The sequence below is a fragment of the Rhinolophus sinicus genome, linkage group LG01, assembly GCF_036562045.2.
Source record: "Rhinolophus sinicus isolate RSC01 linkage group LG01, ASM3656204v1, whole genome shotgun sequence".
NCBI lineage: Eukaryota > Metazoa > Chordata > Mammalia > Chiroptera > Rhinolophidae > Rhinolophus > Rhinolophus sinicus.
In genome coordinates this window covers 77981869-78000626 of record NC_133751.1, presented here as the reverse complement: position 1 = coordinate 78000626, position 18758 = coordinate 77981869, and the positions used below count along the sequence as shown (strand labels likewise).

Genomic DNA, 18758 nt, shown 5'->3' with positions numbered 1-18758 from the left:
ATCCCTTATCTAATTTGACAAAATGTGTTATCAATGTTAAAATGGGAAGGGAAAAGGAGATCATGAATATGAAAGTTTTGAAAACAGATAAGTCAACGTAGAAATTAGCCCAACCAACATGTTTAATAAGAGATGATGTGCTGAGCATTTATTTCTATATTAAATAGACGTTAAGTTGAAATCAACCCACCTTTCAAATTGAACCTTCTGGGAAAAGAGGTTTAAATCATTACCTAAACGAAAGTAGAACAGCGCTTGGAAATCTCTTAGCCTCCTGCCTTTGCAGGTGCACATAGGCCAGTGTCTGATACAAAGGCAGAATGGAGGGTCCTTCTGTCAAAAATCTTTGTTTAGTTAGTTCAGATCCCCAAATTCAACTATGAAACATTTAGTCCTGTGGGCTTAATTAATTGCCTTCAGATTATTTGCCTCCTTAAAAAGTAAATATCCCCTCCCACCCCACCCCCCCCAAAGTAAATATTCCCTTGAAAGGGAACAAAGTTATTTATTTACATTACAATGTGAATCAGTTTATCAGTTTTCTTCCTGAAGGCTGAGCTAACTTCCCCGAGGATGGAAGGTTTTTATAGAGGGATATATAGGTAAGAATAATTTTGGACTACGTTTTACTATCTGGAATTTGTGTATTTGTGTGGGAAAGAGAAAAAAGAGAATGGAGAGGGGGAAAAGGGAGGAAAAGGGCACCTGAGAGGAGAAGGTACTTTTTTCCCCCTTCATTCTTTTTAAGGCAGTTCAGATTTTAGTATCCTTTAAGGAGACAAGAGGGGACAATATTCCCACATTCAGTATTCACGATGGTGGTTTCATTCACATCTATGGAAATGAAATCTTTGAATTGTCAACAAGGCAGAGAGAGCAGAAGCAACCACAGAACTTGTAATGCTCTGCCCTTTTGGACAAAGCTCACCTACATCACTTCTGTTTCTGTGTGTCTTTTATGGGTAAAGTTCATCATCATGTAGAAACCAGGAAACATCCTCATGAGCTAAAACAATTTAAGGGTGAATTTTAAGGAAGTGCACCAGTTTCATGTGGATGTTTTGGGTGAGTTTTGATTATTATTTATTTAAGGATGTAGTACAACACATAGCCCTTCAGACTAACACCGAACATTACTCCATTGTGTCATCTGATTTTGCATGAATCACATACACATTTTAGTATGTGAGTATTTTCTAACATCCAATGGGAAAACTTTTATTTCTTTATAAATTAATTGTTAAAGGGGAAGACAAATGTTTTGTTTTCCAGTCTACAGACTTGGATTTCTGTTGCTGGACTGGAAAGTATGTCTGGTCAGGGTACTGTAGCACTGGTGTGATTCAGCCTCTGTTCACAGGGCATCTAATAAATCAGGATGTTTAACTGTGTGACCTGGCCTTGTACAAGGAGCCTCTTCGGCCCACCCATCAGAGGACAGGCCTGTGTGCCTACTGGACAGCAGTGGGGTTACTTTACATAGTGGATGACTCACCCGGCACACCGTAGGTGCGCAGAAAATATTTGTGGGACAAAGTGGTACATGGCACTTCTTTATAGATACTTTCAGCAAGAGAAAGCTTCAGTGAACTGTCTCCTGGGACACTCCAGCTTTAATTTTGCCTTGATACAACCAGTCCATAGTATGCAAGGTTGTACATACTGAACATGCTGTACTTAGAAATGTTTCAGGTTCCTTCTGTCAGCACTGAGGAAAGTGTTCCAAGATGAGGTCACCTTTTGTTAATTCCTCTGTATGATGATTAGGTTACTAGATAGGGATACTTATTTACCTGCTTTGAGAAATTTCCTCAATAGTAGTAGAAGGGTAGACTGGGCTTTGATGTTAATCATTTGCTGCAAACAGGACCTAGAAGATTATTTTCCAAAGCAACTTTTTGGTTTTTCCAGGCTAAAACATACAAAATAATCTGTATGCCGTTTGTAAGGAAGCAGTTTATGGATCTTACTAACTACAGCTGTCTGTGCCATGGCCTGAACGTCAGATACTGTAGGTGTTCTTGGGAAGTATATGAGTCCTAATAGTGCTGAGTATATGTATCTCAGTAACAGTAATAGTACCTGAGCATATAACCAGAATGTTTGTCCCTTCGGATATAAGCTCCACAAAGACGGATTTTGTTTGCCCAATGCACTGCTCAGTCCCAGTGCTGAGAAAAGTACCTGCCATTTAGAAGGTACTGCCATATTGAAGAATAAATGAATTTGAAACTGTATGGTCTAATTTGTTCCTCTGCATTTAAAAAAGTTAGAACACTCAGAAGTTTAAATGTTTCTTGAGAGTTAAAAAAATGTTTTACATTGCTATGGAGAGAACATTATTATTTTTAGGGAAAGCATCTAACAAATCAATATATTGCATAGCATGATTATCTGTTTTGAAAGCTCCTGAAAATATTTTACATTATTTACAAAGTTGATATGAACCAAAGAATCCTGGGCAAAAGATGGCTGGATTTTTATATTTACAAGATACATGAAAATAGTTGTGTAGTAACCCAGGTGCTGAGAATGAAGAGATTCTAATTCAGGGGGCCAAAGGGTCTATTTTGATGTCTGTGCGGTATTACACATAGAATAATTTTGGAAGCATTTACATTTGTTTCCATTATTCAATTAAATATGTACTAAGTAACAAGTAGTTGGCTACTTATTATACAAGGGATACATGTCCTGGGAGATTACAGTGCAGTAGAGAGAGACTCATCAATAGATAATTTCAACACAATTTAAGAGCCATGATGGAAGTCTGGTTGGAGACACAGAAGAGGGGCCTTAAGCCAAACTGGGAGTGAGAGTGAGGGTGGTGAGGAGAGAGGTTCAGGGAAGGCTTCAGGGGTATTGGGTGTTAATTGAAGTCTTGGGGGAGAGTTGAGCATGAGTGGGCCAGGTGAGGAAGCAGAAAGCATTCTGTGCAGAGGCAGCAGCAGAAATGAAGGCCCAGAGCTGTGCAAAAATCTTTGCAGCTTGGTATTACTGTAGGTAATGAGGGAGATTAGGCTTGTGTGGAAAGCAGGGCATGGACACCTGCCATTCTAAGAAGAGTGGACTAGATGCTAAAGATGATAGGGAGCCATTGAAGGATCCTTAGAGTAGAAGAATTCTTAGACTTGGTTGTGGATATGGCATATGGAGGGTGTTTTTAAGTGGGCAAGACTGGATGGGCGATCACTTGGCTCTTGTGAGAGAAGGCCTGTCTTGGATAGTTTAAATTGAGATGGAGAGGGGAGGAAGGTTTCAGAACCAGGTGTTCAACAATTATTAGTTGAATCTGGAACTATTTGTTTGAATGATATGATATTGTCTACATTCTATCAATAAAAATTTGAAAAGTCTTTACTAGTTCATTTTAAAAACTATTTTTTAAATTAGAAAACATATTCAGAAGAACAGTATTGTTTTACATTTTTGCAAATTTCTTAATGTTTAGCTTAATGGAAGACACATTCTCATACCTCTTTCTGCATTTAATTTGTTGCAATATGTTGTTTTGGTAGAAGTATATGAGGAAAATTTGTCGTTATACAGACATAGAGCTGGAAAAGGAAGAAATGTTTTAATAGTCTTTTCAGGTAATTGTGGATATTCTTCTCTAATATTATGCCAAAAATAAGTGGTAGCTCCTTAAAGGACAAATGGAATCTGAAACCATCATCAGTGAACTTTTTGAACTCTGATACCATTAATATCCATTGGTTTCTCTTCCACCTTGAATGGAATGTGCAATTATATAATGTCTTGTGTGGTTCATTTGAAAAATATTAGTTAATTGAGTTATGTACATTTTCCAAATGTTGCCACATTTCATTATATAGTATTTAAAAAATCACATTTGTCAACACATCATCACTGACCTCATAAAAAATGTCTGTAAATATTGGGAAGCTATCAAGCTCAGGGTGTCAGACAGAAGTTTCCCAAATTCTGATTCTTATTTGAAGACTAGAATTTTATCATTAGCAACACATACTAATGACAGTTGTTCCTTGCGAGGCCTTACTTTGTTCATTTAAAAAATATGTCTAACAAATACCCAAGTCTGAATAACCACATTTTGTCAGGCAGGTAAAATTGGTGTTCTATGAAAAACAGTGAGTTATTCAGCTCATGATTCAAACATTATTTGATTAGAACAAGTGGCAATGTCATATCTATCGTTCAACCTAAGAGACCAAGTGCTTTTTCAGACAGTCATCATAGAATGTTAAAAATATGTATATTTCAAGCGTCAAGATTTAATAAAATTAATGATTGTTACTGTTTCCTCTAGGATTTTCTAAAGTGAAACTGGCTTCTTTTCCCCCTTTTTTCTTTTCCTGCCACTGGGTGGTGAAGAAGAATTAAATGACTCTTAGTTCATTTTGTTGTCACTGCCTTGATTTGTTGTAAGGCACCAGAGGTTTCACCTACTGCTTTTGTACAATCGGTGCAAATGTCAACACGATTGTTCTAGGGTAAATGCTGATATTAAAAAAAATTACTGTACACTTGGAAAGTTTCAACACCTCTTATGTTTGTTGTGAGACATTCATATTAAAGATCTTCAGTGATTAGCTGGTGCTGATACCTGATGAACACAACCAAAATATCAAGTATAGACAGTCTGTGGTTCTGTCCATCTCTAAGTCAAAAATGCAGATCCATCGGCAAGATTGGTTTTCATGTTTGCAGTTAAATCTTTAACTTGATGACTTACTGTATCATTGGAAAGTGGAAGCGCCATGATTTCTTTTATTGACTTTTCATCTAGAAAGCATTCAGCAAAATAAAATCTACCAGGTTTTATTGGTTGCTCACCTGTGATGTTTGTTCACTTCTTCAGCCAATGCAGTACCGTGACTTACCTTGTGACATACTTCACTGACTTTCTCATTTCAAGTTTAAAAAACTGCACCAAATGACTTTTGGCTTTTCAAAAGGTCATGATATCTACATTTAGAAATTCAGTACCTTTTAATTAACTGGCACGATAACTACAATTAATTCAGCAATGCTCCATTGTATAAGACACAGTAAAATAAATGATTAATGTCTATAAAGCCAAAAGAAAGATGGCACCGTCATATTTTTATTTCTTATTTACAGTTTTTCTCCAGTTGCTTTGGAATAGATTTTGCACTTCCATGCGTCAGGGACCTCTGCTATGTCATTTTCACCCTTTTTCTGTATTGTTAGATGTAGACAGTGCATCTGAGCCTTGAGGAAAATGAGCCTCCTAATCTCTCTTTTTAAATCAAAAGATCAGGCTCCAGAGTCAGACAAATGAGGATTTTATTCTCTTCTCCACCTATGATGAACAGCGTGACCTTAGGTAAATTCTCAAGGCCTCATTTCTTAAACATAATTTCTGTGGTTAGGAATCTGGGAGTGGTTTGGGGAGTGGTTCTAGTTCAAGGCTGCTCAGGAGACTAAGTCAAGATGTTGGTCAGTGCTACCATCATCTGCAGGCCTGACATGGAGCTGGAGAATCTCCTTTCAAAATGGCTCCCTCACATGGCTGGCCAGTTGGTGCTGGCTACTGGCCTCAGCGGACGTTTCCAGTGTCCTCATAACATGGTGGCTGTCTCCCACAGAGCGAATCTTCAACCATATTTGATTAGAACAATAGCAGTGTTGAATCATTCAACCAAATAGACCAAACTGAGTTTATATTACAACATTTAAATGAAGCAGCGTATTTAAAATTTTTCCTTTGATATTAACAATCATTCTTGACCGTGTCCGGGAGGGCTTCTTGGCATTGGGGGTTGTGGTCTTCTCAAACAATACAATTGCTTTAGCATATCATAGAAAACTTTGAATGTTTAGTTTGAGACATTAGTCTTTCACTGACCATATTTATCTGCATTAAGTTGTTCAGAGGCCATGATGTTGAGGTTTGTATGTTCATATACCAAGTGAAACAGGAAATAATTTTAGGGGGAAAATTATTTTTGTAAAAAAAAAGATTGCCATGAATTTTGTCCATGAATTTTTGAGTGGCCATTTAAGGCTTTTATTATACCTAAAATATGTTAGTGGGAAGGAAAAAAATCCAAATAGATTGTATTGAGAAAGCCCAACATCTCCCTTGCAGCATCTTTTAAGTGATTTTGGTTTTTGATGAATTGTGATTACTGGAGCTTTTTATTTTCTGCAGCTACCTTAAGGGAGTTGTTTCCTTTTTATTTTTTAAACAAGTTACCAAAATCCAAAAATTGGGAGAGATAGGCAGCAAGAAGTTTTGGAGGCAATACAAGGAAATATTTACTTTGGAACCCCCCACCAGTGTCTTTTACCACCTGTTAATATCGAATACCAACTCAAGCTCATTGTCTCCCTCCCTCTTTCCCTTCTTCCCTTATGGAGCCCTAGCATTCTGTGTCTGCTAAGTTCCCTGTGATCTGAAGCTGGCAAGCCTGTTCATTTGTCATCCAGCTGCAAAGCAGAGCCTGATTGGGGATCCCGATATTGCTCCCCACCTCCAACTGGGCCAGACCTGTGGATTCAGTCCTAGCAATGCTGCCCTAGCCCTTCTTTCTTTGCATTTACTTTTCTCTTGCCCAATCCCTCTGTCCCAGGATCATGTCAGTTCTCTCCTTGGTATTGCAGTGGCTTCTCATGGCCTCTGGGCCCCTCAGTGTCACCCTCTCTATGCTGCTCCCAGATTCATTTTGTCTGCCCCAGTCTTTCATGTTCAGTGTTTATTAAATAAAGACTCAGTGTCGCAGCCTGCCACTGGAGGTGCTCCACCCAAAGGCACCAAGTTACCTTTTGCATTTAGTGTTACCATTTTCCCTTTGACTATCCTAAAAGGTACTGTATGCGTTTATCTGACTTCTTCATAGTTCTTTGCTCATGCTGTAAATGCTGTGGGCTGAAATCCCACCCCTCCTGTAGTGCCTATCTCAAATGCCACCTCTTTCAAAAAGATTTTCCTGGTGACCTCTTCTGTTCTTCGACCAGACTTGTCTCTTTTTAGGACCTTCCCTGAACTTTGTATCCCTCATGATATTTAATCATAGTCTGTTTCTTTTAGTATAGCATGATTGTACTTACCTTATCATTCCTACAAGATTATAATGTATTTGAAAGGACCGACATAATCATTCATCTTTTTCTCCTGTCAACGCCTAGCCATGGTTTTAGCTAGTAATAAGCCTTCAATAAAAAATTGTGTAAATCCATTTTAGAAAGTATTTAAGATACTAAAGAGCAAAATTCCGCGTTTCTCAAACAAAGTAAACTTATGCAGAATAAAGAAATTACATACATACAGACACATACATGTATGTATTTATCATTTTGCTAAGATGGCTTTGTTCCAGTATTGAAGACTACAAGGGTGTAGGGCACTGCTTTTTTATTCCTGGGCTGCGCTCCCCGACCCCCAAATTTAGTTGTTACCCCAATTATCTGAAGACAGAAAAATGACTTCAAATTATATTCAGTTTAGGACACTGTAAAAAGGAACGTTGGCAAACGTTTACTAAGTTAAGAGAGAAGTTGCTTTGAGGCGTTGGAGGAGATGGGCCTTAAGAATCTTCCAGAGACGCCAAAGTCGGGCTGGTGAAAAGCTCCCCACGCCAGGGCAGGCGGAGGACTTCCTACTCCCCGGGAACCAGGCCGACCTGTTCCCCCGCTGCCTCCCCGCCTCCCTCTACAGCCCAAGAGCCCAGCCGCGCACCCACTCCCCGTGCTCCTGTGCCCCGCGGGGAGCGCGCCGAGGGCAGGGCCGGCCGGGCGTCTCTCCAGGCGGGCGGGCGGGAGGGCGGCCGAGGTGGAGGGCGGGGGTCAGGGTCCGGGAGGGGGGAGGCCGCGTTCGGCCGGGGTTTCCAGGTGAAAAGCAAGAAAACAACCGGTTGGTGTAGGCGGAGCCGGGCGGGCGGGGCGAGGGCGGAGGGCACATTGCCTCATCCTGTACATTTTACTGGAAACGGAACGCATCCGGAGGAGGGCCCGGGAGGTGGCCCCGATGCAGCCAATGGCCCGGCCGGGCGCGGGGGAGGCCGGCGAGGAGGCGGTCCCTTCTCCCCGCCTTTGGCCCCTATGGCCGGTTAAATAGAGCCGCGCCCGTGCCCGCGCCGTCATCCCTTCGATTGGCATCCGAGCCCGCGGCAGCCACAGCTACAGCCGGGGGGCAGCCGCGCGCAACGAGCCGGTGGCGCAGGTGTCTGGGGGGTCCCCGAGCGTCGCGCCCGGGAGCATGATCGTGGACAAGCTGCTGGACGACGGCCGCGGCGGAGAGGGGCTGCGGGACGCGGCCGGCGACTGCGGCCTCATGACCAGCCCGCTCAACCTGGCCTACTTCTACGGCGCGTCCCCGCCCGCCGCGGCCCCGGGCGCCTGCGACGCCAGCTGCTCGGCGTCGGGGCCGTCGGCGCCCGGCTCGCCCGGCTCCGACTCCTCCGACTTCTCCTCCGCCTCGTCCGTGTCGTCCTGCGGGGCGGTGGAGTCCCGGCCGAGAGGCGGCGCTGGCGCGGAGCGGCTGCAAGGTACCCACCGCGGCCGGGAAGGGGGGTCCGGCGCCCTGGTGCGAATACCCCGGCCGGGTGTTAGGTGGCTTCTGCGCCTTCCCCAGCGGCCGTACATAATCACACTAGCCATCATTTATTAGGCGACTACTAGGAGGCCTTGCCCTGTGCTGGGCATTTGACATAACTCGATGCCCTTTGACCGTCTGTGAAATCCAGCCGGTCTCGGAGCAGAGCCCTGACTTCTGTGGGGGGAATGAACCATGTTAGATTTTCTCTCGTCTTTATTAAAAAGCAGCTTTATTAAGCTAATAATTCACATGCTATGGCGAGGTGTTGGATCTGATGTAGGTGTAATTTTTTTCTTGTGGCTTTTTTAGTGAAAGGGTTTGAGTACTGTGTGTAAGGGCGTGACTTATTTCTTCCTAAGTACTTGTGGAAATTTTAAGTAAAAGGATTTTATGTTAAAGAAAGGAAATCGATATTATTGAGATGTAAGGTGCAGCTGGACTGAAAACGAACTCAGTTTATGCCTTTACTTTCTGCTGCTTGCGAGTTTCGGGTCTGCCCAGAAGTTCTTCTGTGTGCTTAAGAATGGTTAAGCTTATCTAGCAAACAAACATAATGTTTCCTTTCTTCGGTTGCGAATTGGTTAGTTTCTTTTCTTAATGAACCGAGTTGCATAATTTGGGGGAAAACAGGATGCCACTGTGGGTAGACTGAAGAACGTCTAGATAACGTCAAATGTTGGAGAATCTGTAATTAGCGCGAGTTGAAGAATTTCTCTTTCAGGTATTCCCCATTGGTACCCCCTGCTGTTTTGGTTGTCTTTTATTATAGAAAGTGATTTTCCATTTTCTAAAGAAGTGATTTAAGCCACTTGGCTGTATAAGGTACTCCCTGTATGTCAAGGGAGCAAATGCAAAAAGTGTGTGTGTGTGTGTGTGTGTGTGTGTGTGTGTGTGTATTTAGATCCTTTTCTCCTACCTTTGGCCTTTATCTGGCTGAAACTAGTTTGCTATTTTCTTGGTTTACTACACAGCCATAGGGGATTTCTGAAACTGAATTTTTCTCCTTGTGACGTTGAATCATTCATTAACTGCTGTCATTCCAGACAAATGTTGTGTTAGGTTCTGGCAAGAGATCCCTAACTTAAACATAAAACCAACTTGTCGTTTAATTTGCCTCATTGTTGAGTCATTTCTCTCATAATGATATACATGTTCAAATTATGCACTGTTCTTGTCGTCTTTCTTTTTTCCACTCCCAATGGAGTGGCAGAATTATTCATTTCCTGACTTTTTGCATTTTTATTTTTTGTTCAGTTCATCCCAAGAGGTTGTGACATAGTAGTGGTCAGAAGTGGAATGCTGTACTTATAACAGACTACATTTTAAAGTGTATTTTAAAGTTGAAATATGAAATGGGATTACATATTTCCTTTTTACTTAGAAGGCCTCTTTGAGCAATCCCCAAAACAGTCAGTGAGGGGAAATCCTGTGTGCGTGTGTGGAAGTGTGTTTAACCTCTGTGAATTTAACCCGCTTTCTTGGCATAGCTGATCTGAGTGCAATAAATAAGAAATCTAAAACATTGTTACTTGTTAGGATTTGGTACATGGAGATCTTTGGAGCAAGTTTGTTTTGGGCTTTCTTAGGTGAGTGGATTAATAGACTTTTAAATTTCTATGTGGACACAAAACCTTTGGTTTGAAAAGCTAAAAATTCATCATTTATCCATTGATCTCCCAAAGTTTTTCAAAAGTCAAGACTAGCTACAGATTTATGAGAGTCAAAGTGCAAAATCTGGGATCCTGATTCATGGGTAGATAGGCCTGAGAGAGAGAGAGAGACTTAATTAGGGTTTACCTACTGGCTCTGGGGACCCCCTAAAGCACATTTTTATGAGCTTTAATTATTTAGGGTGCCTGGTGGAGAAAGGTACCAGGCAATGTGGAATCTTAAGTAGGGCTGGGGACTGACAAGTAAATCATTGACCAGAGTGAGTTGGAAAGGCTTTCAAGCTGGTGATTTAGGGACTTTATACATTAGACGGCTATGCTGTTGAGGTTATTAAGATTGGTGTCTATGAGATATATTAATTGGAATACGTTGTTTTCTTTTGAACAGTTGAGCCCCATATGGGGGTTGGAAGGCAGCAAAGAGGACCCTTTCAAGGTGTTCGTGTGAAGAACTCGGTGAAAGAACTCTTACTGCACATCCGAAGTCATAAACAGAAGTCTTCTTCTGGTCAACCCGTGGATGATTTTAAGGTGGCATCTGTTTTTCATTTTGGGTCGGATGGCAGGGAGATTAGTCTGTCCGGGTTATTATTCTCTGCTGACCGAGGTCCAGGAAGTCTTTTGTAGACCACAAAGTCCAGAGGACAGAGAGTATATGTGTCTTGCTGACTGCCGTGTTCCTATCACTTGGCCCCGTGCTAGGTACTTGGTAGGTGCACAAGAGAAATTTAATGAATGAATAAATGAAGGCAAATTGGGGGCAAGGAAACAAATGGGGTTCAGTTGAAATGGAACGTTTTGATCAGAAAGGGAAAACTCAGATGGCTTTATTAATTTCATCTTGACCTGAATTGAACTAAGGTGAAAGTGAAAATGAGGAAGTTGCAAGGTTGAATAAAAATTAAAGTTGAAAATAAATATTGCTAGAATACATCAAAGGTTTATGGTGGGTTGTAAAGAGTGGTAGAGATAAGTCTGTTTAATGAGGTATATTAAGCAGGAACCTATTTAATATTATACTAAATTGGAAACATTTTTTTCCTTATAGACACAAGGTGTGAACAGAGAGCAGTTCACAGGTAAGAGTTACTTCTATTCATGATATTATGGGGGCTTTTAGAGTAAAACACTGTGGCACGGTTATGGGTAAAATTTGTAAAATAAAATGATTACAGATTCCCTATTCCTATCTTGGGTATAGAATTGATGAACGCAGTATCATATAGTGGGAAGAGGAAAGGACCTGAGTCGTCTGATGGATCAGCTTGCAAAAGGCCAGCTTCCTTACATACCCAGTTTTTGGTAAGTGTCTCACTATTTTCCTCTGAATACCCTTCGGAAATCATTCCTGGAATAATTTTGGAAGGGAGTGTGCAACTCCTCACTTTTTTTCCTTTTCAGACACCACCTCAAACACCAACGCCTGCGGAGAGCATGGAAGATGTTCACCACAATGAATCCAAACAGGACAGCAGTGCCGATCTGCTTCAGAACATTATCAACATCAAGAATGAATGCAACCCGGTTTCCCTGAATACTGTCCAAGTTAGCTGGATGAGCCCCGTGGTGGTCCCTCAGAGCTCTCCCCGAGAGCAGTGTCAGGACTTCCATGGAGGCCAGGTCTTCTCTCCACCTCAGAAATACCAGCCATTCCAAGTCAGCAGCAACCCACACATGATGGATCAGGCTTCCATGTACCAGTATCCTCAGAACCAGAACATGCAGCAGCAGCAGCCGCAGCACTACACCCACAACCCAACTCTGGAATACAACCCTTATTCCAGAACTTCCCAGTCCCCCAACTATGAACCAAACCTCTTTGATAGTCAAGAACCACAGTTCTGCCCAAATCAAAGTTTTGCGTCCCTTCTAAGTAGTCATGGGGAATGTGAGAATGTTGCTGCTCCCGTTCAGACTTCCCCCAGTGTTCAGCAACAAAATGATGCCCACCTGCAAAACTTCAGCGTGATGCCACATAGTGCCAGTGAGGCCATGCTAGGGCACGAGGCAGGCTCTGTCCCTTTAAGCACCTCACTGCCATTCCAGAACATCGTCGGAAGTCCAATGAACACCACACAGTTAGGGAAGTCATTTTTTCAGTGGCAAGTAGAGCAGGAGGAAAGCAAGTTGGCAAATATCTGCCAGGACCAGTTCCTTTCAAAGGATGCAGATGGTGACACGTGAGTCTCCCTTTATTTCATGAACCTTATTTGGTAAAGCATACCTGTTGCATGTAGTGGGCACAGAGTCCCTCTTGGGTATACCAGTTAGACCTTAGTGAGTGCTTGGCTACTGAGATGACTAGTGTAGGTATAAACTGCTGTTCAGTGATAGCTACTATTTTAAGAAAGAATTTTCCTTCTTTTTTCTGGCTGAATAAATCACCTGCTCTAAATTAATAAAACTGTGTCTTCTTTGAGTAATTGGTTTTGAAAGACCAGCATAGACTGTATCTGTAGGAAAAAAAAACCAGATCATGTTTTGTTGGTCATTGTCAGCTGTGAGTTGATTTGTAGATTGAATACTTACCTGTCCTGACATTGTTGTGACCTTGGGCAAGTTATTTAACTTCTCTGTGTCTCAGTTTCTTGATGTGTAAAACAATAATACCTCCCTCTAAGGTTTTCGCAAATATTAAAATTAATAGGTTTAAAGTGATCAGTGTGGTGCTTGGCATTCTTATTTCTGGCAGCCTGGCTCATCCTGTGGCGACTCGGATGGATTATCTCTGTAATCCATGAGTGTACCACCATACCAAGGAAGGTGCTAAACGAAGAATTTTTTTTTTTTTTTTAAAGATGAACTTAGTGAAAGAGAAGTAATTCACATCTTTTCCCTTCCTTGTTTCTCAGGTTCCTCCATATTGCTGTTGCCCAAGGGAGAAGGGCACTTTCCTATGTCCTTGCAAGGAAGATGAATGCGCTTCACATGCTGGATATTAAAGAGCATAATGGGCAGGTGAGGCCCTTGACCCACTGAAATGGCAAAGATGGTGAAGAGAATGACAGCCGTCTCGTATTTATGTGTGGATAGTTCCAGGGCTCAAGACTAAGCGAGTTTAGTTAATATTAACTTGGAGATGTTGATTCTTTGCCACCATCAGCCTTGAAGTTATTAACGTTGACTTCATAGTTCTTGGACCAAAGACTAACTGGGTATAATAAAGCTGCACCCTCAGTTTATTTTAGTTTCCTCGTCTTCCAATACCTTATTGCTAATTAATAGTATTTACTTTTTTCTATGTGGGTTTTCCCCTCAGTCTTTGTTTAGGTTCGTATTCCTTGTTATGATAGTGTTAAATGTTTTAAAAACATTTCGTTTTTGTTTTTTTTCCTGAATGTCCAGAGTGCCTTTCAGGTGGCAGTGGCTGCCAATCAGCATCTCATTGTGCAGGATCTGGTGAACCTTGGGGCCCAGGTGAACACCACCGACTGCTGGGGGAGGACCCCTCTGCACGTCTGTGCTGAGAAGGGCCACTCACAAGTGCTGCAGGTAAGAGAAGGGAGCCAGGCTTCCATTAGCATAGAGCCAAAGCGGTTGGGCTTAGGTGTTAGAGGTTGGCTGTGGGTTGTCTGTTGCAGTAATTGCTTTTGAGTTGACTTAGTCAGTTCTTGGAATAGTAATAGATAAGTATATGTGAAGCTGGTCTTATGCTAACAGATACCTCTTTTTAAATTTTGCAGGCAATTCAGAAAGGTGCGGCAATGAGCAATCAGTTTGTGGATCTTGAAGCCACTAACTATGACGGTAAGCATGTGACACGGGTGAGAAGCCGTTCATAGAGAGGGGCCTATTCAGTTTCATACTGGGTGGGGGGAGGTAATTCAAGCTAACACGTTCTATAGGTGCAGTTAGCACTAAGACCCAGTGGGCGGATTATTCAGATCTCCTCACTGGTTTCTGGGGACCCCATCTGTAGGGCATGTGAGAGGCCATCCTCACGGTTTGTAATGACAGAACAACCGAAAGACTTGGTGGGATGCTTGACCAGTGCTTTATGACACATATTCTAGGCCTGACTCCTCTACACTGTGCGGTTGTGGCCCATAATGCTGTGGTGCACGAGCTCCAGCGAAACCAACAGCCTCACTCACCTGAAGTTCAGGAACTTTTACTGAAGAACAAGAGTCTGGTTGACACCATTAAGTGTCTGATTCAAATGGGAGCAGCAGTGGAAGCCAAGGTAAATTCACAGAAGAATTTGGAGTTGGGATTGGGACATAAAGTGGTTACTGCAAAACACCTATTCCCAAGAAGAGATTAAATCTTTTTTCTCCTTTCTTTAAATTAATGGAGTGAGTAGTAATGTATGGATAGTTAAGAAGCTTAAATTTTCAAAGGTCATCTCATCTGCTTTTCTTGATTTGCTTTTAATCTTTGGATTATTGTACAAAAGATCATTTAGCTGAGAAATAATCTTTGTTTGAGAGGGAAAAATGCTTGAAATTGATACTATCAGTTTGGCTACCATTTTCATATACTGATAATCAAGATAGTGCTTTTTGTAAGGGTTGCTTCATTGCTGTGGGATCTAGAGTTAACTGGTTTTTTGTTTATTTGTTTGTTTGTTTTTTAATCTGGAAACTATTCTCTTCAAAGTTCAGGTTTATTTATGAGTATCACCTGTGTACAAAGCAGTGCGTTAGGGGCTCTGGGAGGAAAAATGCCTAAATCATAAGCTTCTTATGGGTCCTTGGGCAGCTTACTGTCTCATATAAAGATGAGAGATGTAACTAATTGTAAGTCTGCAGGGTGGCTACCAGTCTGGAAACACAGGTGAGGAAACACAATAATACAAGTTTTATTGTATTGTATTACAATACATGATAAAACAGTATCGTCTGTGTTTCTACATTTTATGGCCACGCTGTATGCAATGGTAGACTGATAAGAGGCATATAGGAAAATAAATAGGGAATTTAAGAGGAACAAGAGATTCTATCTAGTCTGTGCTTAAGGAAGGCTTTGTGGAGAAGGGTGCATTCAAAGTGAGTCCGCGAGAGTGAGTCAGACATTTGAGAGACTGGGGGAAAAGCATATTAAACGTGGTGTCTGGATGTTCATGCTTTTCTTCCCCTTTGACCAGGATCGTAAAAGTGGCCGCACAGCCCTGCATTTGGCAGCTGAGGAAGCAAATCTGGAACTCATTCGCCTCTTTTTGGAGCTGCCCAGTTGCCTGTCTTTTGTGAATGCAAAGGTACTTTTAGAAAGCTTCGATAACTGCACAAGAGTCAGAATGACTTTAAGCTTTCTTCAAGCTTTTGAGCTACTTTCATGCAAGTCCCCCTTCCTGACGGGTGTCATTTCATCTCTTTGTCTTTAGGCTTACAATGGAAACACTGCCTTGCATGTTGCTGCCAGCCTGCAGTATCGGGTGACACAGCTGGATGCAGTCCGTCTGTTGATGAGGAAGGGAGCTGACCCAAGTACTCGGAACTTGGAGAACGAACAGCCAGTGCATTTGGTTCCCGATGGCCCTGTGGGAGAGCAGGTGAGGGTTATAGAAGGGACAGGAAATACTTTCAGGCACTTGGTCTGAAACATAAAGGGAGCTGAGGTTGTGCAGGGTGGAGGCCAGCTGGTGGTCTTACAGCAGGTTCTGTCAGTGTTTGTCTGTCAGTATTAAATGAGTCAGTGTCTGCAGAGCATTCAGGACACTCCCTGGCTAGTGAGTGCTCAGTAAACATCCTCTGTCACAATTACTCCTGTGTACTAACTGTTACTAAATAAGAGACGAGAGGGTTATTGATGCAATTTAGAACCCAGAACTGTTTTATACTTGAAACAAAATTATGCTTTACTCATCAGATGGTGATATATTATCTGTAGGGGTTGAATAATTTCACGTGACTGAACTTTTGCTAACGAGAACTGACTTTTAAGAATTTAAGATATTTTTGATGGAAATCTTTCCCTGGGGGAAATGAGGGTGATTGTGGCTATGGGTTAGGACATTACATAACTTTGATAATCACAAAATAAAATATATGGACTGCAGTTTAGCCATTTCTTTGATTCACAGCCCTTATCATGACCATAATGTTATAGGAACCAATGTTTGTAGAGCTCTTTTTAACTTAAAATGACACTCTTGATAACTTGTGAAGTTTTCATGTATATTATACCTCATAATAGGAAAACTTTGCAGTATAAAGGTTCAGCTGAGGAAGTGGAGATTCACAGAGGTTCCAGAGACAGAACCACCATGACATAGTAAACAGCAGTCCTCACTAAGCCCAGTGTTTGCTTTTACTTCAGGTGTGCGGTGTGCAGTCATGTAGTGACATTCTCACGGAGAGCCGTTTGACTCCTCACTCAATGTTCTCAGATTACTCCTTTCTTTCTGCATCTGTGTGTGTGTGGAGAGGGTCTTATCCTTTGTTCTATTGTCAGACTATGGTCATTGTATCTTCTAGCAGCTATCAGTTGCATCCCCTACCCAAATTTTCTTGTTTCTAGTTTGTTTCTTTTAATCTGCTATGGGCTGAGAGATAATAAAATTTATTAGATGGGAGTATAAAATCAGTCATTAGGCTCAGAATGAGCGTAGGGGCTTTTCTGTGATCCATAAAGTTATGTGTAGATGCTTTAATTTTTAGATATCAAGATAGCTCTTTTGACTTGAAGGGTATTAAGGATCTATTTGTTTGTATATAAGGTGTTCTGGGTTCTTGTTGAGGGTGACTTCAAGATAGATGAGATACTTCTATAGTCCTATACCATAGTTATTGCCTTGTAGTCAATGTTCTCACAAATAGCAAGAGTAAAGATTAGGAAAAGGAATATAGGTCTTATTTAAGTGGTTGGAGATTTTCATTTTAGATAATAGTAATAGAGGTGCTCTTATACTCAACATTATTATAGGAGATCTGTAGTAAGTTTTGAAAGGACTTATACCATGTTTCCCCGAAAATAAGACCTAACTGGAAAATAAGCCCTAGCATGATTTTTTCAGGATGACATCCCCTGGCCATACGCCCTAATGTGTCTTTTGGAGCAAAAATTAATATAAGACCTGGTCTTATTTTCGGGGAAACACGGTAGTATTTTTTTAAAGTCACCTTAAAATCTTGACATGTTGCATATTTCTTCTTATACTTACAAATTGACAGGAGTGGTATAGAGTATGTAAGAAAGGAATGAAACTCTGAAGGAAATATGGTACTTTGACCGTTAAAAAAATCCTCACAAATCCTATTCATTTCCATTCCAGATCCGACGCATCCTGAAGGGGAAGTCCATTCAGCAGAGAGCTCCACCATATTAGCTCCATTGACTTGGAGCCTGGGCAACACTCACTGTCAGTTAGGCAGTCCCAATGTATATGTACATAGACCATTTGCTCTGTATTGGCAAATGTCAGTTGTTTCTATGAAACAAGCTTATTTAGTTCACTATTATATAGTGGGTTATATTAAAAAGAAAAAATATCTAATTTCTCTTGGCAGATTTTAGTATTTCATACCCAGGTATCTGGGATCTAGACATCTGAATTTAATCTGAATGATAAAATTGACTTTAATTAACAGTAGCTTTTGGTAAACATTTCTAAAAGAAAAATGAAAGCATTCGGAAGGAAAAGAGTAAATCTAGATGTAGTGTTGAGGCTTCATTTGGCCTGATGGCAGTACCTGATTGTTATTATTGGTGTTGCAGTCTCTAGTCATTGGACTAGATAAAAGATACCATGGTTAAAATTTGATTTTTCAGACTGTATAGAATTATCATTTTTGTCTTTTAAAATATTTGTATATATTTGGTCATTAACATGGCCACATTTGACATGTGTAAATCAATAAAATAGAAAAGAACAAGTGAATTGTCATATATTTTTGAAAATTGTACACATTCAAGGGAGCTGTGTCATCACCCAACTGCCATCTCCGTAGATAGAGCAGATGGAGAGTTGTTCCCTTGGTGGCTGACTGAGCTCTACTTGAATTGTAAATATGCTTTTCTCATGCATTGAGATGAGACAGATTATTTGTAGGAAATTGCATGTTCTTAAAGAGAACACCTCTTTATTGCTCACTTTATAGGATTTATAATTTACTTGCTCTTTTGGGAATTTTGTTATACTTTTATAGAAACAACAAAAAGTCAATATTGAAACATGTCTTACTGGTTTTCTATTGTCAAATAATGATAATATACTATGATGTTCTATATTACCATTCAGAAGAAAATCCTTTTTTTTTTTTTGTAATCTTAATTGTATTAATATTATTTTGCTTACCTCTGGCATACCCCATATTGGAACATATTTGGAATTGATTGCACTAATTCATTGTAATAAATTTGATTCATTAAAAACTTTTTTTTTAAGAAGTCTCACAAGCAGCTGACTAATCATCTTCATAGCTTAAATTCTTTTAAAAAAGATAACCTTTGAATTGATCACATTGTTTGATCCAGTATGTCTTGTGGACAAAAGTTAGTTATAGTTATTTGGTATCTGTAAATATGGCTATGATATGAACCAGTTCATTCACACTCATGGAAAAACTCATGCATGGTTTTAAATAAACATTAATTCAATAATA

At 40.8% G+C, this 18758-nt stretch overlaps 1 protein-coding gene across 2 annotated transcripts in view; it reads left to right on the top strand.

The window, feature by feature from the left end:
• NFKBIZ (NFKB inhibitor zeta) overlaps positions 1-18758 on the top strand; it is a 29431-nt gene extending 10673 nt beyond the window's left edge. The window contains exons 1-12 of one of the 2 annotated variants that reach the window (XM_019711213.2): positions 8070-8495; positions 10604-10746; positions 11264-11294; positions 11417-11517; positions 11617-12395; positions 13068-13173; positions 13561-13707; positions 13899-13962; positions 14229-14398; positions 15302-15412; positions 15539-15706; positions 17429-18758. In XM_019711213.2, coding sequence (XP_019566772.2) covers positions 8207-8495; positions 10604-10746; positions 11264-11294; positions 11417-11517; positions 11617-12395; positions 13068-13173; positions 13561-13707; positions 13899-13962; positions 14229-14398; positions 15302-15412; positions 15539-15706; positions 17429-17482 — 2163 coding nt within the window. In that variant the 5' untranslated portion in view covers positions 8070-8206 and the 3' untranslated portion in view covers positions 17483-18758. Of the gene's footprint in view, positions 1-8069; positions 8496-10603; positions 10747-11263; positions 11295-11416; positions 11518-11616; positions 12396-13067; positions 13174-13560; positions 13708-13898; positions 13963-14228; positions 14399-15301; positions 15413-15538; positions 15707-17428 lie in introns of those variants that run through there. The other variant, XM_019711214.2, reaches the window with a different exon arrangement.